This window comes from Centropristis striata, chromosome 4 (assembly GCF_030273125.1).
Source record: "Centropristis striata isolate RG_2023a ecotype Rhode Island chromosome 4, C.striata_1.0, whole genome shotgun sequence".
NCBI classification, from domain to species: Eukaryota; Metazoa; Chordata; class Actinopteri; order Perciformes; family Serranidae; genus Centropristis; species Centropristis striata.
In genome coordinates, this window is record NC_081520.1 from 18,137,992 (window position 1) to 18,162,780 (window position 24,789).

At 37.7% G+C, this 24,789-nt stretch overlaps 1 protein-coding gene across 1 annotated transcript in view; it reads left to right on the forward strand.

Moving 5' to 3' along the window:
* LOC131970523 (spectrin beta chain, non-erythrocytic 4-like) overlaps positions 1 to 24,789 on the forward strand; it is a 115,131-nt gene that overhangs the window by 67,136 nt on the left and 23,206 nt on the right. Inside the window, exons 26-27 of the mRNA XM_059331940.1 lie at positions 20,387 to 20,650; positions 24,516 to 24,740. Coding sequence (XP_059187923.1) covers positions 20,387 to 20,650; positions 24,516 to 24,740 — 489 coding nt within the window. The remainder of the gene's footprint in view (positions 1 to 20,386; positions 20,651 to 24,515; positions 24,741 to 24,789) is intronic.

Sequence of the window (24,789 nt, forward strand, 5' to 3'; positions counted from 1 at the left end):
GGTACAAGTATTTTGGTGAGGTGTTGTGGTCCTCCCCACAAAAAACCCTTTGTTACTTAATAAGAAGGCTACTTTATTTATTCTAAAATCATTAGATCTGGGAAAACAAATTTTGTTAGTTTTTACTTAGCATTAAATTGGCCTTGACAGTGACCAAAATGACTCTGGTGCTGCGCCTGAGCATTTTAATGGCAGGGAAAACCCTGCTAGCGCACTAACTTTAGCATGCTAACTTTAGCATGCTAACTTTAGCATGCTAACTTTAGCATGCTAACTTTAGCGGGCTAGCAAAACCAAGACCAACACGATGCAGTTGATAGACCAACTAAACCGTGTATCATTCATTTATTTGACTTATTTAACTGCAATGTGATTGATACGGGCTAGCGGGCTAACGCTATATAACATGTTTAACATGAAAATATCATTATCATGAAATACCTGATAATATCACAAGCATGTCCAGATGTGTGCATCACTTTTAGGTGTCCTAAACACTAAAACACCTAAACACTTCTATTGTGGTTTTTGCCGTGCATTTTCTAAATGCTACGCTTGTGTTGTCAAATTGATGAAGACGTTTTCTCAATCTGCTTGTGTTTTGTGTATTTGCATGTCTTTTCTTGAGTTGCAGCGCTGTGAGCTCTCAGGGCCACTGTACTAATAGCATTCCTCTGTCATTCACTACTTCATGGTGGAGTCGCTCCTCCTGGTGCTGCTTATTAAATCAGTTATTTCGTTCCTTTAAACATTTTTTAACATCAGAACAGTTCTGCTTTCTGGCAGTTTTTCACTATTTTACATTGTTCTATATAGTTTTGTCTCAGTTGTCAAATTCTTTAGAAATCACAATGCAGTGGATAAATACATGTAGACATTTTTTTCCACTGGGTCCTAAAAGCACAAGCACAAAGATATAGAAGCACAGATGGAAAGGCACATACCTATGTTGCATCATGTTTATGTTGATGTTACACTGTAAAAAATGTTGGTAGAAATTACAGTAAAACACTGTCAAATAGCATCAGAAATAGGGTATAAAGTAAAAAAAATTGTGTATCGCCGTAGTAGCAACTTCATTAACGTAAATCAAGAAATAGTACAAAACTTAAATTGTAAAAATATATTTTTTTAATTATGTAAAATTAATGGCGAAATACCATAATCCCACAAAGACACAATTACACTGAAATAACAGGATTATTCAGTCTAAATTACAGTTTTTGCAGATATTTACATTAAAATGTACACTAAAACCACTCACTTTATTTTTTACGGTGAAATTCTGGCAACAACAGCTGCTGGTATTTTACCATAAATAAATCAGATTGTTTTTTACATTAAAGCTAGTTTACTGCACCAATCATTAACAGGAAAAAAAAAACATTGATTGATTTTCAGACTAAAATGAATGTTTTTTAGCTGTGTTTGAAGAGATAAATAGCAGCTGTCAAAAATATACATGGTCACTGAAGTTGTCACTTAAATTATTTTGTAAATGTATAATTTTAAAAAGAATAATGACCTGTTACGTCTTCAAAAAGGCATCACTGATGTAAATATCAATCATTAAAGCTGCACAGTCTTTCATTAACCAATGTCAAATTCATTTAGAACTGTTTATTTTGAACATTAAACACTAAAGTGCTAAACTCATTTAATTAAAGCGTATAACAAAGACAGTGGCAAGGGCACCAAGTATTACAGAGGGGTTTTAAATAGAGAGAGGGGAGCGCTGTAACCTTCACCAGTCTTCTGTGTCCTGATAAGATCTGTTTCATATTAAGGAGATTTATACAGCACATCAGCCTCTTGTGTAAAGCTGCAGTTGACACAGACGTAATTGGGTTAGCCAGTGTTTTCCCAGCTGCACGTCCACGTTTCTTTGGTTGACTTTGGGCTGTTGTGTTCACACCTCTGACTGGCTGCAGTCACGTGAATCTAGATGTGTAAAATCAGTGGAAATGTAGTTCAGTGTCATAATACCGCAGGCCGTCCGTAACTCATCACTCATTTGAGATTCTATTTTTGGTAAAGTTGCACATATTGTTGTGTTTGTGTGTGTCTGTCTGTGTGTGTGTGTGTGTGTGTGTGTGTGTGTGTGTGTGTGTGTGTGTGTGTGTGTGTGTTTGTGTGTGTGTGTGTGTGTGTGTGTGTGTGTGTGTGTGTGTGTGTGTGTGTGTGTGTGTGTGCCACTGTGTTTGGCCTGTGAGAGGCAGTGAAGGCGATAATTAAATGACGTTTGCTCGTTATAATACGGATGGCCTTATATGTAATTTTGCCACCTACACTGTTGTTTTCACGGTAAAAAAAACTGCAGCTGTAGTTGCCAGAATTTTACCCTGATAAATACGGTAGAACTTTTTTTGATATTACGGTAAAAAGATATTAGCTCTGTTGATTTCACGTGTGAGACTTTTTTTAGTCCCTGTAGAAGAGCAGGGCCGTTTTTCTCCCATATGAAAAAAGCCTGGTTGCTGATTGGATAGAACACTAAGCAGGATGTGACGGAGTACTCGACGCCACAACAACACGCGCCATTTGTAAAAGCCGGCGAAGCAGTGTTGCCAACTTAACAACTTTGTTGCTATTTTTAGCGACTTTTCAGACCCCCTTAGCAACTATTTTTGAAGAAAGTGACTGGAGACAAATCCAGTGACTTTTTCTGGTGTTATTGGAGACTTTTGGAGACTCGTTCTTACTCTTCTTAACGTGCCGCTGGCCCCCGCGGCTCGTTAAGAAGAGTAAGAACGAGTCGAAGTGGCACAGTCCTCCTGCAGCAGTCTCTCCCAGCTGCAGAGCCGGAGGGGATGTTAACCCCTTAGCGTCCAGTCTGCAAATTGCTAACAGGCTAACAGTTAGCTCTGTAGCAGTACAGTGTGTATGTGCTGCTGCTGCAGGATGTGTTCACTTAGCGATCTCTGTTTGTTTACAACAAGCACCAGACACTAAAAACTGTTCCTATTGTTTGTTTAAAAGTAGTGCAATAAAAATACAGATGTTTTCCTGAACAATAATCGTGATTAAAAATTGTGATAACAATATTAATCAAATAATCATGATTATCATTTTGACCATAATCGTGCAGCCCTACTTCAGAGTATTCAGAGTGACTAACAGAGAGGGGCAGCTGAAGGAGTTTTGACAGGACACATGGATGATGATGATGATGATGATGGACCCATATGAGCTGTGAGGTTAGCTGGCTGCAGTTTTTTTCTGTGTAGACAGTGTGAATGGTGTAAACACATCTTGGCAGAACAACTGCACTGAGGAAAGCCAAAGCTCTGCTGCATTTAGAGGTGAAGAACGTCTACATTTATTACATAAAGCTTAGCCCTCATGTAGCCATGTGAAGCATTAAATACAGCCACACTGAGTGTATCTCAGTCATTAATACTCATCATATTGTACTGTAATGGTGCATACAGTTGACTTGATCCTCTGCAGTCTGATCGTGGGCAGGGCTGAAACTGAACTCCCCTGTTGGGAGCAGAGTGATGGAGCCAAGGCACAACACTGCGTCATGTGTTGTCTGTGCACAGACTTCCTGTGATACAGTTGAGACTAGACGTGAAGTATTTAGTCAAATATCTGTTAAGTCAGAAGGCAGATCATTTAAAATAAGCCTTTAATATCATTCAGGTTCCATTATTAAGGTATATCCACTTTAGCCACAAAACAAGGACAATCATTGCTCGCACAGCCACCAAAATCCAAAGACAACAATCTTCATTGTTGATTTTCTGGTGAAAATGTTCAGTGACAGTCTGAACAGAAAGGCTTCAAATGATGGTACACTGCAAAAAATGTGTGTCTAAAAACAAAATAAAAACACTAAGTCTGAGGGAAGTTATCTTACTGCATGGACAGATAATTTCACTTGACAAGATTTCTTAAATTAAGATTGTTAAATCTACAAAAAAGCATGTTGAACGCTTAAAATAACAAATTAACTCTTAAAACAAGATACATTATCTAACACTTCTAAATCTGAATTTTTTTTTATCTTGGTAAGAAAGAAATAATCGTCAGGTCACTCTGCTCGGGCCAGTTCATCGCTGCTTGCAGCTTTAATTTATCTTGTTTTAAGAGTTAATTTCTTATTTTAAGCGTTCAACATGCTTATTTCTAGATTTAATAATCTTAATTTAAGAAATCTTGTCAAGTGAAATTATCTGTCCATGCAGCAAGATCATTTCCCTGAGAACACCTTTTTTGCAGTGTGAAGTTGAGTTATTACATCATCTTTCGGTCCTTATTTAATCAGCTCGCTGATCACTGTAACATTGTGGCTGATGGCTATAAAGGTAGGCAGCTTCACCTACTACTGGCCAGTTATCTCCTCATTATATCTAATTACTGTGTGCCTGTTGCAGAGAACCCGTTAATTTCTCTCTATTCCTTCTTCTATAGTGGGCACTGGTGTGTGTGTGTGTGTGTGTGTGTGTGTGTGTGTGTAGCTGTAGCTGTATGCATGTTAGCATGTGTGTGCATGTCCATAATGTGGGCATATGATGTGAAAGAAAGCAGCTGACTGATGTGTAATGATATACAGTGATATAATGTAGAGAGAGCAGGACTGGGAGGCCAGAGAGCACCGAGCTGTTTTCCATTATAGATTCATGGCTCGAGTTCAGATGACAGGAAAATGCTTACAGGAGTAGAGAGAGACTGAGACAGAAGAGGAGGAGGAGAAACACTGTTGTTTCTTGTATTTGCATACTTTTCCTGCAAATAAAATGTTTTATATGCAAATGTATGTTCAATTGACAAAGATGATAATTTACATTTTTTCAATTTAAGCTAAAATGATTGTATTTTTGTGATAAAAACTGATATAAATGCATTATTTGCATATATGTTGTAAATTATTGTCTTGACTGCACTGCAAAAAAGGTGTGTCTAAAAACAAGATAAAAACACTAAATCTGAGGGAAATGATCTTGCTGCATGGACAGATAATTTCACTTGACAAGATTTCTTGAATTAAGATTATTAAATCTAGAAATAAGCATGTTGAACACTTAAAATAAGAAATTAACTCTTTAAACAAGATGAATTAAAGCTGCAAACAGCGATGAACTGGCCCGAGCAGAGTGACCTGATGATTATTTGTTTCTTTCCAAGATTAAAAAAAAAACCCTTTAGATTTGGAAGTGTTAGATAATTTATCTTGTTTTAAGAGATCATTTCTTATTTTAAGTGTTCAACATGCTTATTTCTAGATTTAATAATCTTAATTTAAGAAATCTTGTCAAATGAAATTATCTGTCCATGCAGCAAGATAATTTCCCTCAGATTTAGTGTTTTATCTTGTTTTTAGACACACCTTTTTTGCAGTGTGCTTTGGACAAAAAGTAACTTGTAAAAGATCTGTGCACCTGGACCTTGAGAAATCAAATCTGCTGCTACTCCGATGTATAAAAGAGTCCATTGTGTTTTTTTACGCCCACAAGCTGAAGTATCAGAATATCTCTAAGAGCATTTCTTTGTTTTCATCTTCAGATGAAAGTATGTAATTAGACTAACAGCAGAAACACATTAACAACCTACTCAACACTTGTTGTATCTTACACTCCTCAAACAACACTGAACTCTTAAAATACTTGTTGTTATATACATATATTGATACTGTAGAGAGTCCGATTCGTCTGTGCAACAAACTCAAAAAAGGTGTGAAGAGTGTAAAGACTTTTGTGAAGCCTGTTCACACTGCACGGTGAGTCTCCTGTGCATCCTCAGCAGCAAATATTAAAAACACACTCAAAATCTGAGTTAAAGTGATGGTAAGCAGAGAGATGGATAGATTGTATTGAAAGCCTTACTTTTTATTAACAGTATACTGATTGGTTGTGCTAAATGCCTACATTGTTTTTCAGGCTTGCACCAAAAATGAGTTTAAATGCATTAAAAATACAACAATACATTTCAACTTCATGTAATTTTTCTGTTTTTAATGCCGTTCAGATCGTTGTTTGGACCTGTGTTTATGAATGAAGATATAATAAAACATAAACAGAAATTTAAAAAAATAAACAGAAATGAAAAAAAATAGAAATAAAATAATAATTTAAATATAAAAAAAATAAATAAAACGAAATAAAATAAAATAAATAAAACAAAAGTCTAAATTCCACTTTGCAGATTATTCCAGATTAAAGCAGAAAAACATTAAAAAAAAAACCCCGAAATAATCATCAGAAAAACTGTTTTTCTATTTGGAAATAATGAGATGAAATGGGACTTTTTTTGTACGTATATATATATATATATATATATATATATATATATGTAGCAACATCTTGTTTCTGAGAGGGAGTGAACATTTGTGAATGAACAAAAAAAAGAAATATACAGTGTTAGTGTTGTTGCTGTCGCTGGTGTTGGGTCTCTTAAAGACTATATTAAATAAATGATTGGCCTTGTAGGTGCACTGCAAAAAAGGAGTGTCTAAAAACAAGATAAAAACACTAAATCTGAGGGACATAATAAACATGAAATAAGCATGTTGAACACTTAAAATAAGAAATAATTCTTAAAACAAGATAAATTATCTAACACTTCTAAATCGAAAGTTTTTTATCTTGGTAAGAAACTAATAATTGTCAGGTCACTCTGCTCGGGCCAGTTCATCGCTGCTTGCAGCTTTAATTTATCTTGTTTTAAGAGTTAATTTCTTATTTTAAGCGTTCAACATGCTTATTTCTAGATTTAATAATCTTAATTTAAGAAATCTTGTCAAGTGAAATTATCTGTCCATGCAGCAAGATCATTTCTCAGATTTAGTGTTTTTATCTTGTTTTTAGACACACCTTTTTTGCAGTGTGAAGGCACCGGACAAGGCCGATTTTCTCAGAATGTCATTAATTGGACTTGAGACATTTGATCTCATAATCACTGAGTTGACTTTATTTTAGAAAGAGGAGGTAACAGAATATAATTTGCCGTATAGAAGTCCACTGGTGTATTACTGTGTTGGTGTGAGTCCAGCTCCAGGGGCCGCGGCTCGGCTCTTCACTAGCAGACTGTCGTCACAACAGGCTGTCTCGCAGTTGGCAGATAGACAGAGTTTATCTTCTGAAGTCATTCGTGGCATCCATCTTCACCCCAAAGCCTGCTCCATGGCCGTTGCTTAGCAACTTAAAAATGTTGCTAGATAACAGTCATAGAACTTGGCATCTTGTCACGGCAGCACTGATCACTGATTTGTACATATTGCTGACAAGTGTTAAAATTATTGTTCTGTCCTTTTTTATTGAGGTCCTGATATAAATATACTTATTTGCATTATTTGAAAAAAAAAAAACTTTAATAACAAACAAAAACATCTTTGGGCTGAATTATAAGTCCTGATTGTATTAGATAAATACTCATGTAGTGCATGGTTATGAGATTATTTTAGAGCTGATTGTGGTCCTGTTCACTGTACTTCCTGTTCAAACACTCAGCATCTTGTGTCCTGGTTGTGTCTCTTTCTTCGTGTCCTCTGAGAGTCTCCGCTCTATTTATGTAATCGGGTAAGAACCCCTCTCTGCCGTGAAGGACTCTGTGAAGCACGTTGCCTGTTTTTAGGTTAGCATCAGCCATCTGTACGTGTGTGTGTGTGTGTGTGTGTGTGTGTGTGCGTGTGCGTGTGCGTGTGCGTGTGCGTGTGTGTGTGTGTGTACAGTACACAGCTTTAACCAGAGAACTGAATAATAGTTGTCACAGTTCATCTGCTCTGTTCAACTTAAATGTCACAGAGAGTCTTTAGCCTCTTTTTTCCCAGTGGACAATAAAAACACTAACGCCCACTAACATCTGGCTTCTGTCTTTAAAGGTTACAATCGACATTCATTTCTGGGACAAATGACTCTGCAGACGTCACATGTATTTATCTGCTCCAGCTCCGATCACCCTCATTAAGGATTTCTGGATCTGGCCTTGAACTCCCAAATTAAGGAGGAGGGTTGATTGAAATCTACAACTAGCAGTCTTATCAGTATGGTGAGAGTAGTTTAAATTGTTTATGTTGTTTATGTTGTTTCACATGGCCCACCTTAGCTCAAGCAGCCCAAAACTTAAATTTGCACAGCAGCTACTTTCAACATTATCATTATCATTAACAACTACTATCAACATTATGTTATGACCGAGGCACCAGATCATCAATCAATCAATCAATGGGTCTCAGAGGGTCTCAGAGGGTCTCAGAGGGTCGGCGACATGGACGAGGAATGTCTGATTGTTGAAGTGGAACAGCCTACAGTCATTTATGACATAACACATTCTTTTATAAGGATAGATGGTCAGATGAACAGATCTTCCACATCGGAGAAGCAAAGTAAGCTGTTTGTTGTTCTTGTTGTTAAATTCATACACAGTTTATCACGGGATCCCGCGATCTCCTATACGTTCAGGATTATCGCGTGTTCTTGTTATCTCGTGTGTATCCGGCTGGCTCGCTACGCTGCCGTTACACGCTCGGTGGAAATGACGTGACATGGAAATCCCCAGTCAGATTTTAGTGAAGTGCACAGACATCTCCTTTAGTAGAGAAAATATCTCTATAGTGACGTACCTTGCACAGATACAACTCAGTATAGTCAAGGTCAGATATTTGAGGCGACATAAACGTAAAAAAAACCCACATTTTTGAGAGAGGGGGAGTTTAACTTTATCTTTGTTTGTCAGTGTGGGACTCTAAGAGCATGTGAGTGTAAAAAGAGCCCATAAACCAACATTAAAACAGTGAAGGGGAGACCCCAGCAGAGGAGGCCGTCTTGGATCATTATGATGCATCTTGTGTGCTGCGTCGGCTTCTGTTGTGACGTCAAAGTGGCCGGCTGCAGATAAAGCGACTTGTCAACTCTTCCTGTGCTTGTGGAGGTTGCCAGGCAACTCCTGTCCAATTCCCTTTTCCAGTCCGTTCTCCTTGTCTTCCCTCCTCTCTTCACTCAGCTCATGTGTGAAGGTCATTCCTCCCTCTCTCTCTCTCTCCCTCTCTCTCTCTCTCTCTCTCTCTCTCTCTCTCTCTCTCTCCCTCTCTCTCTCTCTCTCTCTCTCTCTCTCTCTCTCTCTCTCTCTCTCTCTCTCTCAATCCTCTGCCCTCTAATCAGGGGACAGGAAACATGTCAGGATTTAACAGGAAGTGATGTAATACACAGACCCAGAGAGCACAGAAAGATGCTTTGGAGTGTTGCGATTCATCCAGCAACAGGAGACGTTAATGTAGTGTAGTATAGGGGGCCAAATCTAATAGGCTGAGGTTTGTAGTGTTCTGAATGTGTAATGTATTGTTTAATCAATAACTCTGCTGTTCTGTCGCTGCAGGATGACTGGGCTTCCTTAATAAGCCAGAGAAGCAAATCTGAATATGTGTGCATCATTTCTGTAACATTAAACTATGACTAGGGAATGAATGAATGACAAGAGTGAAAACATTTGTACCAAAACTCGAAAAAGTAAGATGCAAGAGTAGTTTTGGTGAGAAGTGCTTGAGGTTGCTTCAAGTTTTTTTTTTTTATACTGTACAATGTATTGACTGTGCCAGTAATTAGAAGTATTTGAAGCTTATTTATACAGTCTATGATTTGAAGTGAATATGAATTGGGGAGTGCACTGAAAATGGGACTTTCAGTGCAACTTACAACACAATGACTGTTCACAATGACTTTTTTTAAAACACAGTATGAATTCTTTGGATTTTTGGATGTGTCTACTGCATTGTAAGACTTTAGTTTCATTAAATTGAACCATTTTCCTCAAATGTATCTTTAGGTATACATTGATGTTACCAGACCATTGCTGAATAAATGTAAACAAAAGAGAAGAAGGGCTTAGTTTTAGGGTTGAGATGAAATGAATACAAGAAAAAATCAATGAATATGAAAAAAGAAAGATGCAAGAGTAGTGTTGGTGAGAAGTTGTGCAGGTTTGTTGTTTCTTTACCCAAAATAGAACCCAGGTTTTCTATTTATAGAGCTACAAATCGATGTAACACTCGTCTGCACGCCTTAAGAAGACGTATTGCTTGTAAAGATGTGCCTCGTCATTGTAACTCTGCAGTGATTTAGATGAAATAGAAGCTGCTGGCTGATACGGCTGGTTTGCCTCAGTTGCAGCAGATTGTGTTTGTTTGTGTATGTGAGTATGTGGGGGAGTGTGTGAGTGCACACTGAAAATGTCTTCTTCCACATGCAGTTGCTAGAATAAATCCAACGGGCTTCTGATTCCTCTCCTCTTCTCTGCTGCTATGCTTCATGATTAATTGGCCTCATTAAGAATAACAACCTCTGTAGCCTCTGTAAGCCTGATCCCACCTTCAGTCACTGTCTCTGTGCTGTAGCTTATATCACACACTACTAAAGAGATGAATGGTTTTAGGTGAACAGACTGTGAATAGACTTGATATTTTAATTACTATTAGAATGTTAAAGCTCAGTTTGGTGTTTTGTCTCAGTGATAGTTTTCAAATTTCTCCTCCTTTTTTTAAACAAATGTCTTGTTTTGAGATTGTGCTGCCATACTTTTCCAACATTTCATTGGGTTATATGGTATATGGCGGTATTTGTGTTTGTGTGTGTCCGCTGAACAGCACTGCAGTGGCTTTGAAACTTTGACAAAAATCAGTTGGTCTATGTTGGCTGTCTTACCTTTATTATTAGGATTAAGCCCAAATAGAGACATTTTAGTCCTGTAAGTCTGCATAGACTGCATCGGCTTTATTTTTGACCGTATTGAAAATCATATTGTTGGGATTTAACCTGGTATACTACTGTATAATACCAGCCAAGCCTCTCCTTATATCTGATTAGTTGCAGTGTTTTCAAACAGCCGGTGAATCTGGAGAAAACTGCGTAACACTAGTTGCCCTGTGAGTCAAAAACAAAATTGTTTAATTGATGACAAAGACATTTGACATTTGATTTGCTCAAACACTGATTTACACATAATACACTTTGAATTAGCTGTAACAAATACACAGTTTTAACACTCTTTTGTAAGCCTACATTAGATTAGAGTGTATAAATCGATACCTCATAGATGTGTGTTTTTATTTGCTTTACTTGTTTAGAATAAATACCTTTTGATTACAAATGCTGTCTATTTAATGTTGTACACTATGAACGATATGCTAGCCTCTTCTGTGTCAAGAATCCACAATTCCCTCAACCATTACTAGATATTAATAAGGTAATTTGATTATAATTATATTCATAATTATTAATCAGTGTTCCAAATTGATAGTTTAGTAACTTCATGAGACTGATTTAGGTGAATTGGCTATATTTTTCCCTGTTGTACATAGTGGTGCCCCCAACGATGACTTAGAGCAAATCAAGTCATATAATTTATTATAATTAATAATTATTTATGATAATTATTAATAATTCTTATAGACATCTAACCACATTTTTTAACCGTGAGATCCACACAAGCGTTGCTCAGGTTCATCCTTATATATTTGACGCCCTATGCAAGGTATCATTTATTTATAAAAGAGGCATCCTTAATTCCCAACACTATGTGATTTCCCATTTATCCTCTATCCAGCTTAAGGCTGCTTGCCCCTCAGTTTACACTGTTAGTTCTGTCCCAACTGCTGCCATTTTAAGACCGTGCACCTTTAGCTGCCAGCCGCTGGATCAGATCCCTGTGAAATGAAAATGCTCTGACTTCTGTGTACAATTGTTTCAATATGTCATGCTAATGTTACCACTTACTTTAAAACAGCTAATGTTAGTGTTAGCATGTTACTAGCTTGTAGTCCTAAATGAAAAACCCCTGACTCTGAGCCAGTGACCAGGTAGAATTTGGCCACTGCTATTGTTAGAGCTAAGTTAATAATAATTTATAAAACAAAAAAACATATTTTGCTTAATAAATTGGTATAACCTAAATTATGTCTTCATATGGGTGCTTCCATGTCCTTTCTCTGTTCGACATAGACACTTCACAAAGCCCTGTGCGCATTAAGCTTTGACCTGCCGGTTTGTGCTGGCTCTGCAGGATATGGGAAGGTGTGTGCATAGATGAGCAACTGTGTGTAGGTGTGAGTGTAAGTGTGTGTGTGTGTGTGTGTGTGTGTGTGTGTGTGGTGTGTGTGTGGGTGGATGTGGAGGTATGTGCGGTAAGAACATCAATGAGCAGTGATGATAGCAGCACTCTCACTGAGAGCAAATGGTTAACTGAGATCTGCTGTTATATTTTTATGCTCCTTCAATCAATTCCAGTTTTATTTAGAGACTTTGGAAACACTGTCCATGCCGATTTGATGCCAGTAAAGCTAATAAAATTAGACTGAACCTAGCCCTTGATGCTGAAGAAGACAACGGTGTGTTTCAATCCACCTGTTTATATATATATATATATATATATATATATATATATTTCTAAAAAGCAGTATTTTCAAAGTCTTGACATATCACAATGAAGTTTTTATGTTTAGTCAAGGTGGAAAAGTTGGTGCATCAATAAAAGCAAAAATGTGACAATGGAAACAGATTTAGCGAATACATGATGACGTACATGAAGCATTTGCAGGGTTTCTCACAGAATGAGACCAAACGGGGGACAACACCAGACTAGTGAGGCCAGCACAGAGCCTGCTGTTAAGACTGTTAACCCTCAAAGAGAGCTTTGATTTTGCTTAATATATGTATGTATGCTGGTAGAATTTCAAAGAAATCAGAAGAATCCAATTTTCTATTTGGTTCCATGACTTAGGGCTGCACAATTAATTGAATTTTAATTGTGATCAGGATTTTGGCCGCCACGACTAAATAAACCTGATTGTCGGTGATATTTCCATTTTAAAATGCGGCTCTCCTGCATATCTAATCAAGCACTTTCTACATCAGTAGTCCGCCAACCACCAGGGGGCGAACGTATAGTTTCATATAGCTGCCTAAATAAATAACGAGCGAGCGCACCTTGCAGCGGTACCTTCAAGTCACTCCGTGGACTGTAGCATAAAGGCTGTTTCCACTACAGCCCAATACCCAGAATGAGGTGGGTCTCACTCACCGAAACGTCCCTAATTTGAATATGAGCCGTCCTGAGCAGTCTTTTGATGGGACTTTTTTTGCCCCTGTTGAAGAGCAGGGCCGTTTTTCTCCCCTGAAAAAAGCCTGGTTACTGATTGGATAGAACACTAAGCAGGATGTGACGTAGTACTCAACGCCACAACAACACGCGCCATTTGTAAAATCTGGCGAAGCAGTGTTGCCAACTCAGCGACTTTGTTGCTATATTTAGCGACTTTTCAGACCCCCTTAGCAACTATTTTTGAAGAAAGTGACTGGACACAAATCCAGTGACTTTTTCTGGTGTTATTGGAGACTTTTGTAGACTCGTTCTTACTCTTCTTAACGAGTCGCGGAGGCCGGCGGCTCGTTAAGATCCCCTCCGGCTCTCCCAGCTGCAGAGCCGGAGGGGATGTTAACCCCTTAGCGTCCAGTCTGCAAATGGCTAACAGGCTAACAGTTAGCTCTGTAGCAGTACAGTGTGTATGTGCTGCTGCTGCAGGAGGTGTTCACTTAGCAATCTCTGTTTGTTTACAACAAGCACCGGACACTAAAAACTGTTCCTGGTGTTTGTTAAAAAAGTAGTGCAATAAAAATACAGATGTTTTCCCTAACACGATGAATAATCTTGATTAATAATCGTGATTACAATATTGATCAAAATAATCGTGATTATAATTTTGGCTATAATCGTGCAGCCCTAGTATGACTTCACCATCACACAGTTTGTTTACCTCCTTCTTCACTTACTTTAAGTTCATATCAGGAAACAAAGTGCAGTGAAATGAAATTAATCCCAACGGAGTGTTTTGCCCTATACCTCCCAAATCCTGGAGCAGTCTGAGCTTTTTGTTGCTCTCAATACAAAAAGACACACTGAGGGGTTTGAGGAAGAAAAAGGTAAAATAAAAAAGGTTATTCCTTCTCTTCCTCCAGTCAAAGTGAAGCTTTTACAGCAGCAAAGAGGACATGAGGAGAGCAGAGGAGGGCACTTTTTGGGTAGATGGAACAACAGCACTCATCTGTAGCTGAGCACCTTCTGGAAAATATGTCATCTCAAGCTTAGTGTGTGTGTGTGTGTGTGTGTGTGTGTGTGTGTGTGTGTGTGTAGTATGTGAATATCTCTCTACCCTCTCAGGCTGCTCGTATGATTTTTTTTTTTTTTTGCGCTGCAGTAACATCATGAGTAGTGAACCAGACAGTGATGGATTTAAAAGTCATGCATACAGATAAAAAAATAGATTGGAATTTTAAAAATATATATAGAATGAATACAAAAGAGATTAAACCAAAAACATATAATCATAATAATAATGATATATGTATTGTAATGATCACCTTCTGAGTACTGTCACTTTAAATTACTTTTTTTTCTTTTGGTTACCATGGTAACGTAAAGTCAGAGTTGAGGCTGATTATACTTTTTCCCGGGCTGGACAGAACTCCTCTGTAACCATCTTCAAGTTGTTTTTCTTTTTTTTTACCTTCAAATCTGGCATATAAATGATGTTTGAGCTTCCCCTGCATAAAATAAACGTGCAGTGTGACGGTAAAGACTTGTTTTCTGTTCTTATTACAACTTTAACGACCCGTGGAGACCCCCTGGATCTCTACAGTATGCTAAAAAAAAAGATAAATGTCAGACTGCAAAATACATAAACAGACAAATAGGAGCACTGTTGATGCACATTAATAGAAAATGGCTATATAATATTTTGTGTGGAGTCCATCTGCTTTGAGTATAAATGTGAATTAATATATATTATTAGTTAGATGTATAGATATATAGTGTAGACATTGTCTACTGCTGCTGCCTGCATCACTTCCTGTGTGCCAGAGGATTTCCCTGAGGAACGAGCTGCGTGCCACTGAGTTCCTCTCTACGTACAGAATATATTCTGAAAATGTCAGCAATTACTTGTTTTAAGCAAACGCTATCAAAACAAGAAGGTACCAAAGGTTTTTGCTGTGTGGTCAGATGACTTTTCACACATGCAGTAAATATCGACACAATAGCTGCGGTGGCCTGAGCACGACACACACACACACACACACACACACACACACACACACACACTGAGCAGCAGGGTGTGAGCAGGGACACTGAGGAGCAGATGTCTGCTGTAATACAGAGTCCTGACAGCAGAATGTCTCTAACTGTCAGCATCAGTGTCCTGTCAGGAGTCCTCACCCCCTTATTCACTTAGCCTGTTTTCTTTTCTTTTCTTTTTTTCATTTTGTTTTGGTTAAATAATATAATTTTCATTCACATATCTTTAGGTCAGAGGCCATGATAATAATAATACCTTTATTATTAGGGAATCCCACTATTCAAGCCCCATGAGGGTTTTTTGGGCTTTCCTGGCATGTCTTTATTTTATTTCAATATGTATATGGAATATATAAATTGTATTATTGTTGTATTATTTTGTTTTCTTTCTTTTAAAACTGTGCCAAATAAATCAAATTAAAAAATAAAAAATGTATATAGCACCTTTAAAAACAGCGTTCACAAAGTGCTTTGACAGAACAAGCATGGATAAAACTAAAAAAATATTTATATATACCACACAAGTTAAAAAGACCAACATTACGTGAATGCAAGTCTGTGAAAATGTGTTTTGAGAAGTGACTTAAAAGATTTGAGTGATTCAGCGAGCCTCAGGGCCTCAGGCAGGAGGCTCCAGAGTCGAGGGGCCCTGATGGTAAACGCCTTATCACCTTTAGTTTAGAGCCTGGGCATCTTCTGTAGCGTTAAGACTGAGTCCATTACAGCCTCTAAAAAAGAAGTTGTCCGGGCCAATTCTATAATATAATAATCATCAGATAAATCTGATAACAATGGGAAACATTTTACAAATGTTTTCACATGCAAACTAAACTGATCTTCATGTGAAAAGTCAGAATGTCTTTTAAACTTTAATAATCAAACATGACAGCTACGTGGATTCTCCTTCACATTGTTTTGGATCAGGTTGCTTCGGGATCTCTGCAGATGCTGTTTGTACGAGCGGTAGAATATCATGATCCTGTGTGAACTGCAGGCTGAGTGTGTGTGAGTGTGGAGTAGCAGCTCTGAGCCTGTGGGTGAAGCTGCTGGAGCCCACGCAGCTTCACCCACTCACCGCAGTGGACGGATGCATCAGCAGCCAGAGAGAAAGATGACGTAACGCTGATATTACAGCACAACAACTTTTATTCTGTGGCCTCCTGTACAGTTTTAATTCCTCTCTATTTTCTGTCTTATTGTACGTACAAACCTGAGAGATGCCCATTTTAACCCCAATTATAATATCCAGCTTGCTGGAACAGCTGAGAGTTAACTGTAGGATATTCTACTGTATTCTTTCAGGAAAACAATGAATTTCATCTCCTTCTAATCCTGATTTGCAAGATATTATTAATGATTGTGGTATTTGCAAAACATCAGACATATTACGATAATTGCCACTTTGTGTGCAGTATTTTGTATAATATATTACCGTATATGGTGTTTCCATGTTTAATCTGACCACAAGAAAATATATATTGTGATGGTTTGTTTTCCCAAAAACTACTATAAGTATTTAGAAAATAAAAAACACTATTGCAAATAAAGGCAAAGGTTAATGCATTATATTTTTGTTAAAACATGACACTGTATTGTGTTTGACACCAGGTCTGGTTGTTTGGACCAGAAACCTTTTTTATCACCTCAGTGCCATCCAGTTTCAGCTCTGTGTGTCTGTAGATATTATGATAACCTGAGTGAATCAGGCAGGATGGTGAGTCACTGCTCAGGCTTATTATTTCACCATCTTGGTGAAATGTGTTGGCAGAGTCTGAAATTACCACTTGCCAGGCACCAAAAAAGAAAATTGATTTTTTTTTTTTTGACAAAATATTCACATTATTTTGTTATGTTTGTTAAGTTTCAGAATCTTGTGTAATTACAAGTTCTGTTACACATACGATGAACTAAAAGTTAAGTCATCAAATAATTCCTTCATTATATGATACTTCATCCCCCTCCATAGTTGTTCATAAATCAGCTGCAGAGACCAAAACTGTATATTTCTGCTGTGAAGTTGTGCATTTTAACATGGAGGTCTATGAGGATTAAATCTGTTTTAGCCAGTCAAGGAATTTTGAGTCAAGGAGTTTTGAATGAATCCAAAAAATAACAACCCTGAAACTAGGCCTGTCATGATGAAATCTTTTGTTCATCCCAGAAATAATTGTAATAAATGATATTAAGACCAGCTGATATAATAATATTTTATCTTAATAATTTAATAATAATTCAAGTACATCCTTTTAAAGAGAGATTTGAATTAGAATGTGGAAGAAATATTCAAATATAAATATCATATATAATGAACAAAATATAGCAAAAATTCTAAAAATTCTTCTCATTCAGTTTGAATTATTTTGTTTCTCCAACGCAAAAAACACTCATAAAGGCGAAGAAATAGTCTCTGTCTTTTGTTTTTATCAGATGTTTTTCTTTGTGTGTTTCATTCTTTTTTTTCTGTAACTGTCTTTCTCTCTCCAACACACACACACGCACACGCACACACACACACACACACACACACAGGCTGCAAAATAAGAATGAGAATTGGATGGGGGAAGGATTTCACTGTGGGGGAGGAAAATGTAGGGAAAAAAGAAGGGAGCAGGTGTACATGGAGAACAGAGAGAGAAAGAAAGTGTGTGTGCGTGTGTGTGTGTGTGTGTGTGTGTGTGTGTGTGTGTGTGTGTGTGTGTGTGTGAAAGGGGGTTCAGAACAGGCTGAGGTACAAAGGGGGCAGAAATATGAAAAAGAGAGGACAGAGAGATGGAGAGGAGGGGGAAGGGGAGTGTGAGGTAATTTATGAGGCATTTCAATACAACAAGGTTTAATCTCTTCACACACACACACACACACACACACACACACACACACCGTGTCTGCACATAATTATCCCAACATAAGATCCAGTAAATATTTGTGGACGTGATGAAACAGAGAAATGGGAAGCATCCCTGAGCTCTGTATGATGTTATCAAATGTATTGGGGTTTTTTTTTTGCAAAAACAAAATGGCCAAAACCCCCAAATACTCAGTTTTATTGTTATTGAAGAATTAGACAACCAGACAACATTCATATTTAAGATGCTGAAACCACACTGCAAAAAAGGTGTGTCTAAAAACAAGATAAAAACACTAAATCTGAGGGAAATGATCTTGCTGCATGGACAGATAATTTCACTTGACAAGATTTCTTAAATTAAGATTATTAAATCTAGAAATAAGCATGTTGAACGCTTAAAATAAGAAATTAACTCAACAAGATAAATTATCTAACACTTCTAAATCTGAAGGTTTTTTTCATCTTGGTAAGAAATAAATAATTGTCAGGTCACTCTGCTCGGGCCAGTTCATTGCTGCTGGCAGCTTTAATTTATCTTGTTTTAAGAGTTAATTTCTTATTTTAAGCGTTCAACATGCTTATTTCTAGATTTAATAATCTTAATTTATTATCTAGATTTAAGAAATCTTGTCAAGTGAAATTATCTGTCCATGCAGCAAGATCATTTCCCTCAGATTTAGTGTTTTTATCTGGTTTTATCCTTCACTTTTTTGCAGTGCAGTGATATTTTTTCCGTTTTTGCAAAAAAAAAAAGGCTTTTAATAGATTTTAGAAATTGTCGTGGTTAATTTCCGCTGTCATCAGGTCAACTGATTAGTTTGTTTCGATAGTAAATCTTTACAGTTGTTACAACTTTTCAAAGGAAAATATTCATAATACATCATTATGAAAAAATGAGTTTGAGTTTTCTGATTGATCAGATGATGTAATCATGGATTGTTAACTCTTGATTAAAGAAACAAGGTTATAAATAAAAAATTGATTGCTACACTGATTGATAATTAAATTGATAATTAGCTGCAGCCCTTGAAAATGGTATAAAATTCATCCCTGTATCGGCAGCAGATCATTTTAGACCCTCTATTGTAGTTTGTTTTTAGACCTTTTTTATGTTGTTTTGTTTGTACTTACTGCTTATTTGAATGTAGATGCTTTATTTACATTTCATTCCTGTGGAAAAACAGTTCATTCTTCTGTCCTGAATCTCATGAGCTCACGTTATCAGAGCAGATGATCTGATTAGATTTTGGAGTACCTTTTGGCATATATTTGCATAGTGATGAGGAAAAACTGAAAACTGATATATGCTTAATGATTAAGAGTTTATGTTAATACTTCCCAGGTGCTGTGGAGAGAAACAGACTCACTGATGGCAGTTACTTTACTTGGTGACCTTATTATCATTACAGGTTGTGTTGAATATTGCATGTTAATTATGGTGTGACATTTGGTAGCTTAAAGGGAAAGTTTGGATTTTTTGAAGTGGGATTGTGTGTGACGTTCTTATCCATCGTCAGTGTGTTACTACAGTAGATGGTTAGGAGAAGCAGACAGGAGTACAGATGAAAGGCCCAAAGGAACAAAAATGTCCAAGTCAATTGTACGTTGTATATTTCGAATATTTTTTTTTTATTTGCCATATTCGAAAATCGCTTTCCGACGGGGAACTGAAGCCGTCATGCTCTCTTCAAAGAGGTGTCAAAGGGGTGTCCAGGTTCGTTTTTTTACATGAGTTTAGTATCAGTGTTTTAAATGTAAGTATCTTGACAACCTTACATCTGACTTTTGGGGCGAAAGACGTAATGTTATCTCGCTAAACACAGGAGTCGCTGCCTCAATTGGTTTGTTTGTGTTATTGTGAGAGTGGTGAGTCCAGACTGTAAAGTGTTCTTTTGGTTCAAGTGATTGAGCAGCCAGTGGATAGTGGGCAAGACAACAACAAGACAGAGGTATAATTTAAATGAGTCCTTTATTATGTCTATCCATAAATATCTAAAAGTTAATTGAGTCCAAGGGAAATTAATTGCTTTTTCCTCATCTGGATCCTCTGTGCCTCGCCATGTCTCCATGTCTCTACACTGTCAATCAATATGTGCTGTGTGCGAGTCTAAGTGTGTGTTTGTGTGCGTACGTGTCTATGTGCATGTGTGTGCATGAATGTGTATGTGTACGTACAGATGTGTATGTGGGGGAGGGAGGGGTGGGATTTGTCATGTTTATTGTCTGTTTTTATTCTTATTTTTTTGTAAAGCACTTTGTGTTACATGTATATGTATGAAAAGCGCTATATAAATAAAGTTTGATTTGATTTGAAAGAGACTAGAGGGTTTTAGCTGAAGGTGTTGGGTTCTGTGTGTTCATCTGGTTTATGCCATCAGCTAATGGGGATCCTGTCAAATATATATATAAGCAGTTTGTTTTTTATTAAGATGTGAAAAGTCTGACCTGTGTCCCACCGCTCTCCTCCTCCCGTCCCTCCAGGAGGGCCAGCAGCTGATCCAGGAGAAGCCAGAGCTCAGCCCGGTGGTCCGGAGGAAGCTGGAGGAGATCAGAGAGTGCTGGCAGGATCTGGAGAGCACCACCCAGGCCAAAGCCCGCCAGCTCTTTGAGGCCAACAAGGCCGACCTGCTGGTGCAGAGCTACGAGAGCCTGGACCAGAGACTGGGACAGCTGGAGTGTCAACTGTCCTACGTGGACCAGGGACAGGACCTCACCACTGTCAACAAGCAGCTGAAGAGACTACACGTATGTTTGATTTAACACCAGAAAGTGTTCTTCAGTCAATTCTCACATTTAAACATTTAAAGACTAAAAACAGAGGAGGCCTAGAAACAGAGCAGAACTACTCGATATTTGATAGGAAGATTTAAAACAAATAACAAATTAAAGTTATTTCTGTAACAGAAATATGCTGGTCTGTACTACAGATGATTACATTACAAAGACATTTTCTCCAAGATAAACATTCATATTTAAATGTATTAAATATACCAGTTCAAGTTAAAGTTTGCTTGTTTTGTTTTAGTTTTTAGTAGGGCTAGGCAATATGGACCAAAAGTTTGATATATATCCTGATATTAAAGTAGTTTCATTGAAACTGTTTATTTAAGTGAACATAAATACTGTATAACAACAGGAGTACCTTTTTTAAAAATCAAAGCTCCATAAAGTGCACATTTAAATGAAAAAATATCTTAAATAAAAATAGCCTATGAAATAAAATAGGCCAATCTTAAAAATAATTATATTTATATGAGAAAAAAATAACGAACATTACAAAATAACTAATATGACAAACCGTAATAAGGGCAGCATTTATATATAGAGAAAGAAAAAAAATCGATATATGCGATATGGTCTAATTCCATATCACATTTAAAAATATATTGATATCTTTTATATCGATATATTGCCCAGCCCTAGTTTTCAGGGTGAACACATTATTGGGGAAGAATGGCATGTCACTGCCCAGAAAACAAGTGTTTCTGTTTTCTTTATGAATTACTGAAGCATTATTCTGCCGCATATCCTAAGCATTGCTACATATTGGTGCAATATTGGGCGAAAACACATGTACATGTATTATAAATATTAATTTTCTATGGTGCAGGAGTTGTAGTGATTTTCAACAGTTTGACTCTGCAGCTCTACGTCTTTACTCCACGTTATTATCGCCACACTGTGATGGCTTCATCTCATTAATATTTGAACAAAACATCATGTTTGGAAATGACTAACAACAGCATTTCTCACTGTGTGCCTGCGATGCTTTCCGTTCAGCTTTTCATCTCATTTCAGCCACGTCAGGCTCTTTTACTTTCACGCCAACATTAATTTTTAATTTGTGTTGATGGTTTTTTGAAACAGTATAATCCATCAGCATTCATACATACATAAGAGTTTCATCCCAGGATCATTTTAAAAATACTGATGAGTGGAAATTATTGATAGGTATATTTTTAAAAACAGATGCCAACTTACTTGTAAAATTGAAATATTGTTTGAAAATGAAATCAACCAGTTTCAGTGTTCTTTGATAAGCTAATTGTTTTTTGATTGATTGGATCTAGTTTCATCCCTGTTTGTCCTGTTTGTGTTTAGTTACTTTACTACAGGACACGTTAATAGAACATTAGTTCAGAGGTTCAGTGTTCATAGCCAGTGGACAAAATGTCACCTAAATCTCGAATACAAGAATTTTATCCACCTTTAAGGGTGTTTCCACTACAGCCCAATACCCGGAAGGATGCGGGTCTCACTCGCCGAAACGTCCCTAATTTGAATACAAGCCGTACGGAGCAGACTTTTGTCGTCCCTGCAGAAGAGCAGGGCCGTTTTTCTCCCCTGAAAAAAGCCTGGTTGCTGATTGGATAGAACGCTAAGCAGGATGTGACGTAGTACTCGACGCCACAACAACACACGACATTTGTAAAAGCTGGCAAAGCAGTGTTGCCAACTTAGCGACTTTGTTGCTATATTTAGCAACTTTTCAGACCCCCTTAGCGACTATTTTTCAAAAAAGCGACTGGAGACAAATCCATCGACTTTTTCTGGTGTTATTGGAGACTTTTGAAGACTCGTTCTTACTCTTCTTAACGAGCTGCGGGGGCCGGCGGCTCCTTAAGAGGAAGGAGTGGAAGCTGCACAGTCCTCCTGCAGCAGTCTCTCCCAGCTGCATAGCCGGAGGGGATGTTTACCCCTTAGCGTCCAGTCTGCAAATTGCTAATAGGCTAACAGTTAGCTCTGTAGCAGTACAGTGTGTATGTGCTGCTGCTGCAGGAGGTGTTCACTTAGTGATCTCTGTTTGTTTACAACAAGCACCAGACTCTGTGCACAGTTAGCGATGCCGGTTAATTCCCAATCACTATGTTTATGATCAGCGGAGACGCTGTGCATAATTAGCCATGCTGCTTTGTTTATGATCAGCTGCTGACATTGTGCACAGTTAGCGACGGCGGCCACAGTTGAGTCTCCCGTGTTTAATCCGTCTCCACGATCTAAAACCATACGTCACCTCCAGAGTCTCTAAATCCCTCTGGAGGCCTTTTTGTAATGGAGACACGCAGCGTGAGCGGACTTTTGAGAGGGCGTGGCCTGAGACTTTGATGGCCTGGCCACTCTTCCCCCTAGTGGAAACACGGCTTTTGACACTTGCACTCAAAATAAATTAGAGGCAACATATCCTTATGCATTTGGGTTTTTTCCAGCTGTACCCAATTGCAGCAAACTGTGACTTCTGTGTACCGTTACACCCAGAGTATATATAGTAGACAGCCCTGTATCTTCTCACATACAGATGGCTGCAGAGGTTCAAACATGGTGACAAAACTTTTCTTGTTTAAAGCCATAACCTGTCCAAAAACATAATATTATATGATTAAATATCCATTGGGTTTAATTTTATAGTCTTAAAAAAATTCTAAAAAGGTAATTTTTTTTTCTGTATTTGTGATGTTGGGATGCAAGTCATCGCCCTCCAACAGCTGCAGTCTGGAGGAGTCAGATTCTTTACCGCGCAGCATTCATCCTTTCATTACATCTTCATTTCACCAGACATGTCTCACTCTCCTCTCCCACAGCATGCCGCTTACAGCTTCCTTTAGCTCTGCTTTACCACATCCTCCTAACTCCAAACCAAACTCCACTACCCAGCATCCATCATGGCTATCAAGGGGTACAGTAAACTTCACTCCACTTCATGTCTTCATATCACTTCTCTCGCTGTTCTGGCTTCTTTTCAGTCTCATCTTTGCTTTAATCTCCATCTTTTATTAAAATATGACATTTCAGGCAACTGAATGCAAGCACAATTTAAATATATATAAGATAATTATGTTAAAATTGTTTATAAATATATTAATTTTCAATTATATGATTACTAAATAATACAGAGATTGCAATTAAATATCTGTCAGAAAATAAAACTGATTAAAATAAAATTAAACATGTGAATTCAGTGTTGCCTGAAAGTCAAAATGAAGACAAACCATTTTGTCATTTTGCATTTCTGTCACATTCCTCACATCCCACTCATCCCATCTTTATCTCCCTCTTCCTCTCACACTGGAAAAAAGGTGTGTCTAAAAACCAGATAAAAACACTAAATCTGAGGGAAATTATCTTGCTGCATGGACAGATAATTTCACTTAACAAGATTTATTAAATTTAGATTGTTAAATCTAGAAATAAGCATGTTGAACACGTAAAATAAGAAATTAACTCTTACAAGATACATTAAAGCAGCAAGCAGCGATGAACTGGCCCGAGCAGAGTGACCTGATGATTATTTGTTTCTTACCAAGATAAGAAGATTAGAAGTGTTAGATCATTTATCGTTTTAAGAGTTAATTTCTTATTTTAAGTGTTCAACATGCTTATTTCTAGATTTAATAATTTTAATTTAAGAAGTCTTGTCAAGTGAAATTATCTCTCCATGCAGCAAGATCATTTCTCTCAGATTTAGTGTTTTTATCTTGTTTTTAGACACACCTTGTTTGCAGTGCAGCTACCTCTGTCCCTCGGTCCGAATCAACACATCCTCTTTTACTTCGTCATTTTGACAACTCACTCTCCTCCTCCTCCTCCTCCTCCTCCTCCTCCTCCCCCTCAGACCATGGAGAGCCAGATGGAGGAGTGGTATAAGGAGGTGGGGCAGCTCCAGGTGCAGGTGGCCTCCATCCCACAGCAGACGCAGATCAAGGAGACGGTTGCAGAGCGTCAAGCCGTGGTGGAGGCCCGGATGGTGCGTCTGATTGAACCGCTGAAGGAGAGACGGCGCATCCTGCTGGCGTCCAAGGAAGTCCACCAAGTGGGACGAGACCTGGAGGACGAGATTGTGAGTTTGATGGCTGTTCCGACACACATAAAAACAGCCCTAATCTCAC